The sequence below is a fragment of the Pinus tabuliformis genome, chromosome J, assembly GCF_031772625.1.
Source record: "Pinus tabuliformis cultivar Carrire ecotype Pingquan chromosome J, CPIR1, whole genome shotgun sequence".
Lineage (NCBI taxonomy): Eukaryota > Viridiplantae > Streptophyta > Pinopsida > Pinales > Pinaceae > Pinus > Pinus tabuliformis.
In genome coordinates, this window is record NC_142295.1 from 887,540,494 (window position 1) to 887,553,714 (window position 13,221).

At 31.5% G+C, this 13,221-nt stretch overlaps 1 protein-coding gene and 1 pseudogene across 1 annotated transcript; one reads left to right on the forward strand and one right to left on the reverse strand.

The window, feature by feature from the left end:
- Positions 1-645: 645 nt before the first annotated feature.
- LOC149229529 (uncharacterized) lies at positions 646-1,482 on the reverse strand. The gene has a single exon (XM_089375868.1). It carries the CDS (start codon positions 1,344-1,346, stop codon positions 747-749), a length of 600 nt encoding a protein of 199 aa, XP_089231994.1. The 5' UTR covers positions 1,347-1,482; the 3' UTR covers positions 646-746.
- A 9,690-nt stretch (positions 1,483-11,172) lies between these two features.
- LOC149229530 (20 kDa chaperonin, chloroplastic pseudogene) lies at positions 11,173-12,920 on the forward strand (annotated as a pseudogene).
- The last annotated feature ends 301 nt before the right edge of the window (positions 12,921-13,221 follow it).

Consider the following 13,221-nt stretch of genomic DNA (forward strand, 5'->3'; position numbering starts at 1 on the left):
GATATATTTGAAATCAATTTAGTAAAGTGAATGAGTTCCAAATGAGTATTAATGATAGTGAATTGTCTACATATATGAGTCTTAATGGTTAGTTAGTTGGTTGATCCCTTGTAATCAAAAACATCTCTAATATTGAGATGTCATCCATTGAATTCTCTCCGCACCTTCTGGGTTAAGATCCTTTCAGATATATCTGCTTGATACAATACTCCATGCATGTAGCAATCACCACTATTATCTCCGCCAATCAAGAACCACATAGAAAAAAGAAGAATTGTGTACATATATTAATTTGTGATTATATGAAATTAGAAATTATAAGTATTACATAAAAATTAATTACAATTTAAAATCAGTTATAAATAAATGCAACTTCATGAACAACCATCAAATTTTTAATTGTCGTTTGACAACTCCTCAACATCACATGGCCAGCTAGGACTAGAACTCTGACAAACCTAACTTTAACTGCTATTCAATTATATATATTGTCCTCTCACCGACTCCCCTAATCAAAAAATAGGGTAAAGAGGCATTGTAACGATCACAACCATTGAACTGCTGTAAAAAATATTACTGAACTCTAAACACTTCACACTGAGGAATTCCTTTCGTATCGATTAACGTATATTACAACATCCGCAGTGTTAATAATAAATATGTATTAATAGCAAGTATTCTTATTAACAACAAATATTCTCATAGCCTGCAACTGCATCTTTTCATGATGGAAGGATTGTATATGCTTAACTAATCTCTGGAATGCTCTCTAACGAGGGTCTCCATAAACCCTCGCATCTTTTGGCAGCATAATCTTCTTTAACGTGCTGGACCTTAGACTGGAGCTGAAGCCACGCCTGTTCAATTGATTTATGCTTTGTAGAAGGATCCGAAAGCAGGGCCTCCAGCTCTTGCTTCGATATTACCATCTTAACCCTAATAATACTGCTGCCATTTTGCACAGGCTTACCCGAAGAAGGGGCGGTGTTCTCTTGCCTTCCTCTCTTTATTCTGCCGTCACAGCCGCTGTTATCGGTGCCTTTGGATTCTGATAAAACGGCGTCTTTTTCACTATCATCATTCTTCCAAACTTGAGAATGGGAATTAGGAATTGGCAGTAGGCAATAAAGCTGTCCGGGAAGCAACTTGTAGTCCGGGGGAAGACAGCGGCACAGGTCTCCGGAGTGCACGAGCGAATGCCGTGGGTAAGCCGCCGTGAGATCGCTGACGAGAAACGGAGCTGTGAATTCCATTATCTTTCCGTCCATTCTCATCACCATTATTAACTCATCGTCTGTTAAATTTGTAGAGACCCTAACGGATCCAGATCGCATACAGTTTCCCATTAGAGAATCACAATGTTGATGGATTTCAATTACAATGCACGCAAATCGGCCGAACAAGTTCTTTCGCAAGGCCGCGGAAGAAATCTGTAATCTAGACCTCTGCTTGTGGAAATAACGGAATGAAATTTACTCATAGGTGCCGTTATTTCAAAGGTGGAAGTAAAGAATATAATGAAGGTTGAGAGTCAGGAGGTTAGGTTTTATTGAGAAACACCGAAACGGCCGGTATTTCAGGTGGATGTGTGTGGCTTTCCTTTCCCTTCTGGATTCTTCTCACCGTCACGCGCCCTAAGTGTGAAAGGAATATAATGGGTATCCAGTGCTTTTAAAAGTCGAGAATAAATTTAACGCAAAGATCATTCATCCTGCGGGGTTGGCGTCTGCACTGAATTACTCGATGTTGGGTTGTCGGATTCGACGATTCATACAATTTTGTTAATATTATTATGTATTGTTATTCTACGGTAGACGGGAGACTTAACCGTTGTGAGAGGTCATATATAAATATACGTGAATTTGAAACAAGTAATTGTAACATTGCCACAGTGTAGGTTGAATTTAGTTGAAAATGAAATCGTGTGTTAATTGTTGCATCTCAATCCATTTAAGTCCAATTAACCCTGTACAACCATTGATCCTTTACCTTAGAAGTAGTTATTTATCACCATCCCCTGAAAGAAGCATCACTCGGGACAAAGAAAGTTGATACCATGTCTTAATCTTTTAGGGTAATCATTGGGATCAATGAATGCGTTGGTAGGAACCGTTGTCTTTTCTGATTGTCTGTACACAGAAGTAAGCATCAAAAACGCTGATCGATGGTTTATGTGGCCATCAAATGCAGGGAGACGATTGTAAACATGGTCCCGCTGGAAAGAGTTCATGTTTTTAGGTTTAGGTTAAGGATTTTACTATTTTATGTTTGAAGTGTTTTTATCGCGGTGTGAATTAGATGATATAATTTGTGTGACAGTGTAATATAATTTTTTTGTTTTTGTGCTTTAAAATATATTTTTATTTAATTGTGCGAAGAGGGGTTTTAGTTTAGTATGGATTAATTTTCGTAATGTTTTGTTAAATATATTGATTTGATCAAATTATATAAAAAAAATAAAAAGTGAAATGTCAAAACTTTGTATGGAAGAGATGTTGTAATCTTTAACATGTTGAGTAAGTCAAATTACATAAAAACAAAACAAAATTAAATATAATAAACATGATTAATTTAAATTAAATTAAAAAATAATGATTTTTTGTAGGCAAGTCTATTTATGTCATATTAACAGGCTTAAAAAATATACATAGTTTACTTCCATGAGTGCATTCTCCTCCTTTGTATGAGGAAACCAAAAATGAGCTAGAAGGCTTTGCCCCAAGAAGGTGAAACCAAAGCTTAGGAGTCTTAGAAATGCACTGACAATTTTCAAAATGGTGAGCAAAAGTCCTAGCATCTTTGTGGCTTTCAATTGTTGACCAAAATTGAGGAGGTGCCAAAAAACATCATTGATTCTCGAGGCTCTGTGACACAGCTTCACCAACCTAATCAAAATACCATTGTTGGAAGATTGCCACTAAGCCAAACCAACCCAATAATACTAACCTGTGACTAGTCTTGAAGCTAAAAGGTTAGAATTTTCCGCATTGGAACTACATAGTCGCCAAGCTGAAGTTGAGTGTTTCCATGGCCCTGCACATTGCCGAAGTCTGCAGGGAGTTCCTCAAGGAGGAAGCAGTCATATGGACTTGGGAGTGGAGGGGAGGAGGGAGGTTCATCAACCATAGAAGGGACAGGATCACGGGCGGGCAAGAAAAGAGTTGTAGGAGCACTAGCGACAGGCGGAGAAGATGAGCCCACTAGAGGGGAGTACGAGGGAGAGGGAGCATGTGAAGAGGGGGACATGATATTTGGTGGAAAATCAAAGTGGAGGATTTTGGCTAAGTGCTTGAGGGAGGAGAAGGAGTGACTTTGTTCACGTAAAGAGCTTAGCAATCCAACAAGAGGTGTTCAACTTCTCCTCAGCTATTTCCTTGAGCTAGCGGGTGGGAAGGTTCAGGAGGGCCCAAAGAGTCACACAATCTCTACAGATCTTGACCTCATCCATGATGAGGAACTCTCTCCTAATGGATTCAAGGATACCATAATCGAACATGACTACGACAGTAGCTTCATCAAAGGTGGTGGAGGGACCTCCATGGTCCCTGCCTCTATGAGGACGTCGACCTATACCCCTATCATGATTCATCATTGAGTGGAAGTAGGCAGTGTTTTTGATCTAGAATTGGAAGAGACAGAGGGAGTCAGGGGGGAATAACCTGGGGAGAAAAATTCGTGTAGGAGAGAACAAGCATAGTTTTTGTCTTTTTAGTGCAGGAGCGAGCGAGTGGGAGAGCTTTGTACGGGGACTTCAAGTGCTAGGAGGTTGCGTTACGAGCCATGAATGCCACTTGTTGGAGGATTCACGTCATGTGGTGACCACCACTTGTTGTTCTAGGGACTCGTGCTAGACCTCCCACTAGCACCTGAATCCGGGGAAGAATTAATAATTATAATTATTAATAAAATATTTTGACTCAATATAATTCCATAAAAATCAAATAAAAAAACAAGACACAAGATGACAAATAATAATATAATCATAAAATAGAATAAAAAATAAAATTATTTAATTAAGATAAAATAGTTAACTTACCCTTGTGAAAGATTTCGAGTCATTATTTTCACAAGCCATGGTTTTTTCTATTAGTCTTTAATATAACCTATAGAATAAAAAATTTAAATGATTTCATTAAAATAAAATAATAAATTTACTATCATGTAAACATTTTAACTGAGTTTTCATAACCCATCATTTTTTCCCATAATGTCGCCTATTTAAAAGCATAAAATTTGGATTAATTTCTCACACATAAAAAAGAATAGCATTTCAATGACTTTGTTTATTAACCAAAGTCTTTTGGTAAGAATCACATAAGAAAATTATTTGGCAATGCGTTTATGTATCTATAGTATTGGACTTTGATTTTGTGTAATTATTTGTGTTTGTGAGCATGACAATGTTATGTATCTATAGGATTGGACTTTGATTTTGTGTAATTATTTCTATAGTATTGGACTTTGATTTTGTGTAATTATTTGTGTTTGTGAGCATGACAATGTTATGTATCTATAGTATTGGACTTTGATTTTGTCTAATTATTTTTGTTTGTGAGCATGACAATGTGTTAGAATCAAAGTTAAAAAAAAAATAAAATAAAAAAAAAATTGATAAAACATTTTCCATTATAATTTCTTGATTTGAAATTTTTTTATTTTTAATTTTATATTCTCTTTATCCAATTTCAATGATTTCTATTCATATATCTATAATCTTTATGTCCGAAATATTAGGCTTTATTTTTGTATCATAGTGTCTTGTAGGAAAAGTTGAAAAAAAATGGGAAACCAGTTTCAATGATTTTGATTTGTGTCTCTCTAGTCCCTATATCTGAAAAATTAGGCTTTACTTTTGTATAATTATTGTTTTCCTTGAGCATGAGAGTTTTTTTACAGGCAACCAAGCCTCAACTTGTTGTGTCAAATTTAAAATTTGAATCATTTTATGTGAGAGCTATATATTGATATAGAATATTCACAAAGTGATTCAAGGATTAGGACCTTGAGTTGTTAATCTCACGCGTATTATTGGTAAAGATAAACATTCCCTTCCAAAACACCAAATTAGACTTTGCTTTTGTTTGAGAGTGCCTTATAGGCAAAGTGTTTAAAAAAAAAAATTAAGAAAAATTGCCTTTATTTTTGTTTCGATGTGTTTTATAGGCCAAGTATTTAAAAAAAAGTCAAGAAAAAATTTGATAAATATAATTTCTTAATTTTAAAGAAAAAAATTGAGAGTTATTTTCTTTTTATTTTTTATTTTCTCTTTAAATTATATTTAAATCTTTTGCTAATGGTTTGTGTAAATAAAAGAAAAATCTTAGACCAAAAATACCTCTTTGTATTGTTGTCCTCAGGCATGATAGTGTTTTCATGAAAGTGTATGAACTTCTTCCCTTAAAGATTTTGTGAATGATCTAGGGCTTAGTTTTTTATGAATGTATAGACAAAGTTTTCAAAAAAAATATTAAATCTCATTATAATGATTTTGATTCATGTATTTATAATCCTTACGTATGAGAATTTCTACTTTATTTTTGTATAATTATTTATTATGTAAACCAACTTATATCCATCTTTAACTTGACATCTATCAAGGGTCTAGAGGAATCAAAAAACATTTGATAAAGTTCAATCTTTAAACCTCTTTTTTGAGTGAAAAACTTGATGAAAGGTTTGCACCTCCAGAGATTTGATCCCTCTAAGTGTAGAGATCAAATTTCTCAAGGTGAAAATATTTCCTAATTTCTCAAGGTGAAAATATTTCCTAAAGTTCGATCTTTAAACCTCTTTTTGAGTGAAAAACTTGAGGAAAAGATTTCACCTGGAGAGATTTGATCCCTCTAACCCCTTCATAGATGGATCTACACTGGTTATATAAATGAATCTAATACTGTGAAAATTTCACATTTAAATTATGCTAATTATATAACTTAATCTTATAATTTTAATTGTCATTTATTTTATTTTATTTTTAAATCATAATGCTAAATAGTTCTTTTCTAAAGAAGAAAATATTTGTATTGTATAATTATGGTCCTAGTTATAGAAAATAAATGAGGGATTACAAAGCCAATTCATTAAAACTACATTGTTAATTGAAATCTTTCATGATAACTTGTCTGCATGCTTGTGTTTCCTAGGATTTATAATTTTTTGTAATAGAATTAATTTGTCATTGAGAAATTAAATCAAGCTTAATTTCTCCATTAATCTTTAATTCACCTATCTTCAATTTACACCATTCTTTAAGATACTTGTTTCTCTATTCAAGTCTTTTAGGACATGGAAATATTCTTTGGATGAGATATCTTCTTCAACTTCTATACTTCATTTCATGATGTTTTTCATAGATTTCTCATTTTAGAAAAAAAATTTAACGATAAGATGTAAGATTAAAATAAAAACTCTCATAAATATAAGTGTCCAGCTAATATTTTTTAACTAACCACAATCATAATAAAAACCATTATCTATATTTAATTATATATGATATAGCTAATAATACATGAGTATGTGAAAACTTTGTCCCTGGAAAACCATAAATTACTCTCGATTTGTCGGCGAAGTGAGAATCCAGATGCACTCCTGTTTATTATATTGATTGGAAAGTGTTAGTTCCATGGTTAGTATTTTCATACAGAAAAGACAGGGACTTTTTATGTTTAAGTAATGTATTTTGTTTCCAGATTGGTTCATTTTGTCGGTGAACAGTGGGGTCATTAGAAAAACTTTAGTCAGGTCGACATCATCATTAATTAAGAAGGAACTCTACATTTTAATAAGAAAGATGTGGTCACGATTGAAGTTTCATTAATTAAATGTGATATAAAATACTTTTCCCCTTGAATTTGAATTTAGTGAAAATGAATGTAAGACGATTATTATGGTTTTATTAATAGATATGAAAAATTAAAGTATTATTTTATATTATTAGGGTTTTTATAATATATATGATATTTTAAAATAATTAAATTAGAAATAAAATAAAATTATTATTTTATATATGCCATGATGTTATATTATCTATAATAATTAAAAATAGGAAAAATATTTATTATTTTATTTTTCAAATTAATATTATTATTATAATATTTTATTTTAAATTTTGTAACAATATAAAATTTAATATAATCAACCTTTATGTTTTTTATTACATTTAAATAAATTAAGTTTCATAAATTTCATTTCAATTTTCTTTTGTTTTTTTTTAATTTATGGCAGTTACATTTCATTCAAACAATACAATATGCCTATCCTTATTCAATTTCATAGATTTTCCTGTGTAAATTAAATATTTAAATGATAAACCATATGTAATTCGAACATAATATAGTATATTCTAATTTCAAAAGAATAGATTAAGAAGTATTTGGTTTAACTTTAGAATTATGAATGGTAAAAATACTAAAAGTTTCAAGATTTGTTGTAAAAATACTAAAATGTTTTGAAATTTGCTGTAAAAATACTAAAAAGTTTTAAGATTTACTTATTTTTATATTAGATTTATAAAAAAAATTGGCCAGGAAAAAACCCATGCATATATTCAAGATCAAAATAGATTATCCAAATGTTTATGATTGTCTTTTGAAAATTATAATTCAATTGTAAATGGTAATTGAAATTGATACTTAAGTATATGTAATATCTGACATTTTTAAGACATTATCATCATAAAAAAATAAATATAATATATAGGATTTTATTAATTACCTATAACCTATTATGGGTATTTTACTATAACAATTAATTACAATGACTCCTTAAATATTTGAAATTTGTATTATGTAGTTTGTTATCTTAGATTTTGGATTTAATATTACTATTTTAGTGCCAAAAATTATGGAAATAAATGAAATTGAGATTAAAGAACAAGAATATGAATGCACCATCCCCATAAATGAAAAAGATATGTGACCTAGAAAACTCAATATGGAAGAAAATCTAACTCAAAGGTGAGACATATGCTCTACTCTTTTTTTCTTAATTATGACATGCAAGTAGAAAGAAAATGATAACCAATATAGAGTTGGTGTAGCATATCCAACTACCCATATACAATGTTGCGCCAACGAGTTACTTCAAATTTCCCTTCCACCTTACTTTTACTTATAATATCTTATACATTAGATTGGAGGGAACATCATTATTCAATCCAATATTAGGGCTAGCCCTAGCCTAGGCTTAACCTAAATAAATAAATAAATAATAAATAAAAATAAATAAATAAATAAAAATTAAATAAAAATTAAAAATTAAAAATTAATAAATAAAAAATTCTCTTAAATAGTAAGATCATATTAATCAAATAATTTCAAATAAAAATAAATAGCTACCTCGTTAAACATGGTTTTTATACAAAAATATATGTTCCTTAACATGGTTTCATGTTGGGAGCATGTTGGGAGTTAGGATGAGAGGTACATTATGTTCAGGAGGGGAAGAGATAAAGACTTACATTCAATAATGATCTTCATGTAAATATACAAAAATATATGTTCCTTAACATGCTTTCATGTTGGGAGTTAGGAGGAGAGGTATGTTATGTTTAGGAGGGGAGGAGATAAAGACTTATGTTCAAAAATATTCTTCATGTAAATATTTCGTTATAGAGAAGTGTTAGAAACACATCTCCAAGATGTACCCATAACTAAGTCAATTAAGTGAGTATGTTGTAAATCAATGTTACTATTACATGAAAATAGTTTTTGGTTCTTAATGTGATATAAATTGATGGAACTTGTACTTTGTTTAAAATATTCTTGTGGTGATAATGAAATACCCAATAATTTGACGATATTCTTAATATTTCCAATATATATTAAAATAAAAATTATTAATTCATTTTTTTTTTTATTAATATTCTCCGATGGGGTGACCCATGAGGGCATGCAATGACATGTTTTATGTAGTGTTCCTTCCCTGGGCCATAGCCCCATCTAGTTTGCTACCCTGGTAGACGTAGCATTAAATGGTGTCTCGAAGGAGTCACCTGCCAACCTACATGTCACTCTGCAATGATTTCTATCATGTGGCCTCTAGATCCATCAAGGTAGTCTCCATCTCTTATGTTATGCTAATGCTTTCTATTCTCTTTTAGGAAATCATCATCTATTTGTTCCCTTTTCCGACCATGAATTTTAGCTACAATTCTTCCCTACTTTGATCATTGCTTTGTTTTTCTGCTTCAGATTTCCTCTCACCTTTGTCTCTATTGACAAGGAGCATAGAAGTATCCACAGTGCTCTCCAACTTGACCTTCATCTTCTGGGATGGAATTAACCTTCTTACATTTTGTTTTCCCTTCAACCCTATATAATATATTTCTTGTTCACTTCTCTCTTCCTTTGACAACCATGACACGTGGAGATCCAAATGTCATCTTGCTGATAGAGGAGTGGCTATGTGGGGGTTGCACGAGCTCATTTTTTATCTGAGGCCTCTACACAATATTATGAGGCCCATATTCCCCCTCATAGATACACTCATAGATACATGAAGCTATGGCTAACATTCAATAAGAGACATGATATATTGACTCTGAGGTGATTGATGGCCTTGCAACGTAGATCCTTGACATGAAGAATACCAAGGGAAAATAAAATCACTATTTTTTATATAGTGGACTTGTACTAGCACATTAAGTTGCTTGTGGCAAAATTCTTGATGACAAACGAGAGCCCAAGAACAATATTCTAAATAGGTTGGATGAATTTGACATGTTGTGGATGTATGTAGAAGGATGACTTGATCACATGTAAATGGGATTTCCTCCAAGACCAGTAGCGAAGCCTCGTTACAAGGATGCATACCATCCCATTGACCTAGACACTTGTTTATCAACTTGTCGATTAGGTTTATGTACTTCCTATTGTATATTGATGTTTAAATTTCCTACTCCTACTATTATTGTTTGTTTGGCTATTTATTCTCACATATGGGACAACTATATTCTTTTTGTTACCTTATTTTCATGCTCTAGACTAGCTTATATACTACTACATGGGGCAACTCATATTTTTTTCAATGTTATGATGCTACTCCTAACTTTATTTTGGACTCACAAACAATTATTTGTTTTTGGTCTTGCTTCCAATAACTAACAAAAGAAACATAGCATATTAAGTATTTCTATAATTTTGTGACGAAGCAATAAAATCTTAGCTTACAAAAGAAAAAATCAATATATTAAATTTGAATATAAAAAAATAATAATTCCTTATTTTCTACTTTTTCATTTACATTATTACTATTATGGGTCACTATAGTACATAGAAAATTAACAAAATTAATTTTGATTTAAACCTTAATTCTATTAAAATAAAAAGGAATATTTATTTAAGTAAAAACATATCATTGCTTTTTTTCATAAAAATATAACTAAAAAATAAAATTGAAAAAGTAGAAGTAAAATAAAAATTAAAAAAATCATATTAATATTTAATTTTTATAGTGAACTTAATTATATATATTATTTTTATTTTAAATGATTAGTTTTTATTTATTTAAAATAAAAATTACAAATTATTAAAATAATTTTTTATTTAGTTTATGGGAGGTAGTTTAATTAGAAGTTATTAGGTTATAAATTAGTATGATAACCATGAGATTAAAAAAATTATATGAATTAAATGAAAAAAACCAATTATCATTTTACTTAAAAATAAATTTAGATTTTAAACTATTATAAAATATGATATAAATCACAAGATTCAAGTTCATAAATCAAATTAACCAAAATATATATATATAAAATCTAAAACTAATATTCACTGTAACGGTTAAGTTTATAATGAGGGAAATCCGATTGATTGCCAATCGTGTACACAATGCTTATAACTTCTAATGAATTTTAAAAGGATTTATTTAAAAACTCGGAAACCCTTTTCTCATAGAAGGTGCTTACTTATAAAATATCTTGTAATAATTAGGACTATGGATATACACCCTGTAGAATTTAGGAAAAATGATACTCTAGAATCATGGAACGACTGTAGGAGTAACATTTTTCAATTTACGAGGAGAGCACGTTACGATTTTAATATTCGAAGCAAAAAATCAAAGGTCAAATATCAGTTGTCGTTGAATGGCATCACCTATTGGTAAAAATTTCAATGGATTTGTAATTACCTTAGGAAGCCCTTTCGTTACTTTCATTAACTTACGTCACAGATGGCGCTCCTCGCTGTTTTCTACGCCATAAACACGGCCAAATGCAGGCACCTTGTAAGCCATCAAATTTTCATCGCTGTCCACAACTGCTCACACTCACATGACATAGCGTTATCCGTCGTTACTGTTTTTCCTGAAAAAATCATGACAGATGAGGATAAATGTTTCTTAATGTCATCAGTTTATAATCTAGAACATAGAAAAGCCCTAATTTTCTCAATGCAGGAAAACTGTCACTTTCCAAAACCAAAGGTTAAACATCAGTTGTCATCAACTGGCCATAACAGCCGGAAAAGATTTTCATGGATCTACATTTATCACAAATAAATGGCTTTCTTTACTTTTTTAACTTACGTCAGAATGATGCTCCTCACTCTTTTCTACACCTAAAACACGGCCAAATCCAGGCACCTTATAAACTATTGAAATTATCATTGTTGTTTTCTCCTCCTCACACTCACATGGCCACGAAAGACCAGAACTCTGACAAACCTAACATTCTAGCACGAAAGGGGTTTATAAGAAAAAATAAATCTTTCCTCATAAATAATTACTTTTTCATTTATATTATTTTAAATTAAAATTTAATATTACTTTAATTGTCTTATTGGAAAAAAGTTAAGACAAAAATACTTATATTAAAAACAAAATAAAAAATTTAAGAAAAAAACCAAAACCAATTATAAAAGGAAATTAAGACAAAATCACATATATAACAAAACCAATAATGAAACTTTAAGACAAAAGAAATGAAAAAAAAGAAAATTAAGTCCCTTTAGGAAGGTTTCGCTCCATAACGTTTTTGCTTTCATGGGTGTCGAAATGGTGACCTCTCAGATGGGCAGGGCCTCACTTTGAAGTCTTATGAGGACATGAGACTGGCCTTTCCTAGCAAGTTGTCTATGGCATTTTCCTTTGTCTCTCTCAGAGGCTTTGCTTGCAAGAAACTCTATGTCAAGGTTGCAATTTTTGTGGTTTCCAAGTTTTTTACATTGAAGCCCCTTGGTGACCAAGTTTTGATTAAGCTTAGGCAAGCGGAAAAGAAAACCCAAGGTGGTATCTTGTTACCCTCCACCGAACAAAAGGGGGAGACGACAACTCAAAAAAGACCCGAAGGGAGAGACTAGGTTGTGGCTCTTGGCGATGCCAAAACTTTTAGCAAGACATAGGTTCTGCTTGGTGCAAATATTGTGTATTTCAAGTGGGTTCGCATTGAGATTGAACTCTTTGGATTTAATCATCTTCTTGTAAAGGAAGATGATATTGTGGAGGTTCTTGTTACAAATTTTATCAAGAATTTGAAGCCATTGAATGATCAAATATTAATTAAGGTTGGGTAAGCAATAGAGAAAATAGTTGGTGGGTTGCTCCTCACTTAAAGTCCTAAGGAGAAACCTTCTATAGGAACGATAATTAGAGTAGGACCTACTGCTTATGATGAAGAAGGAAAGAGGAAGTTGATGTCGATAACTGCTCAGTTTTTTTTTCTTTTGTTTTTGTTTTTTTTATTCAGTATGAAAAAAGCATTATATTCAAATTCCACAATAGTACACAACATCATATGTGATACAAACATATGCTAGCAGTTCAGTGGTACTGATATGAGTCCATAACGACTTGACAGAAACATGTAAAGCCATATTTATCAGATATCAAACCTATATGCATAGTGTTCTAAACATATTTACAGAATATTCAAATATCAGAATAGTCTAATAGATCCTCAGTTCCGTAAGCAAGTTCTATAGAAAAGAGATATACATGTAAAGACATCACGGTGAAAAAGAGTCTTAAAAAACCAAAAAAGTTGTGATAATAATCCACCAGCAGTAGCAATATGAATCTAGGGAGAAGAGAAATTATCTTGGCAGTGGAAGCACCTCGACGTCCATGTTGTAGTCCCCCATCTTGATCTCGATGTGCATCCCATCCAGCTTGTCCAGTAGCCTTCTCTTCGAAAGTCCATCCACAATTTGGTTAAAATCTCTTCCAATGTGCTTAATCATTGAATCCTTTAGAGTGGCCCAAAGATATGTGATTTGTTGCAGC

What these genes read in the sequence shown, in the direction of transcription:
- LOC149229529 (XM_089375868.1), bottom strand. Translation starts at nt 1,346, where the DNA reads ATGGGAAACTGTATGCGATCTGGATCCGTTAGGGTCTCTACAAATTTA.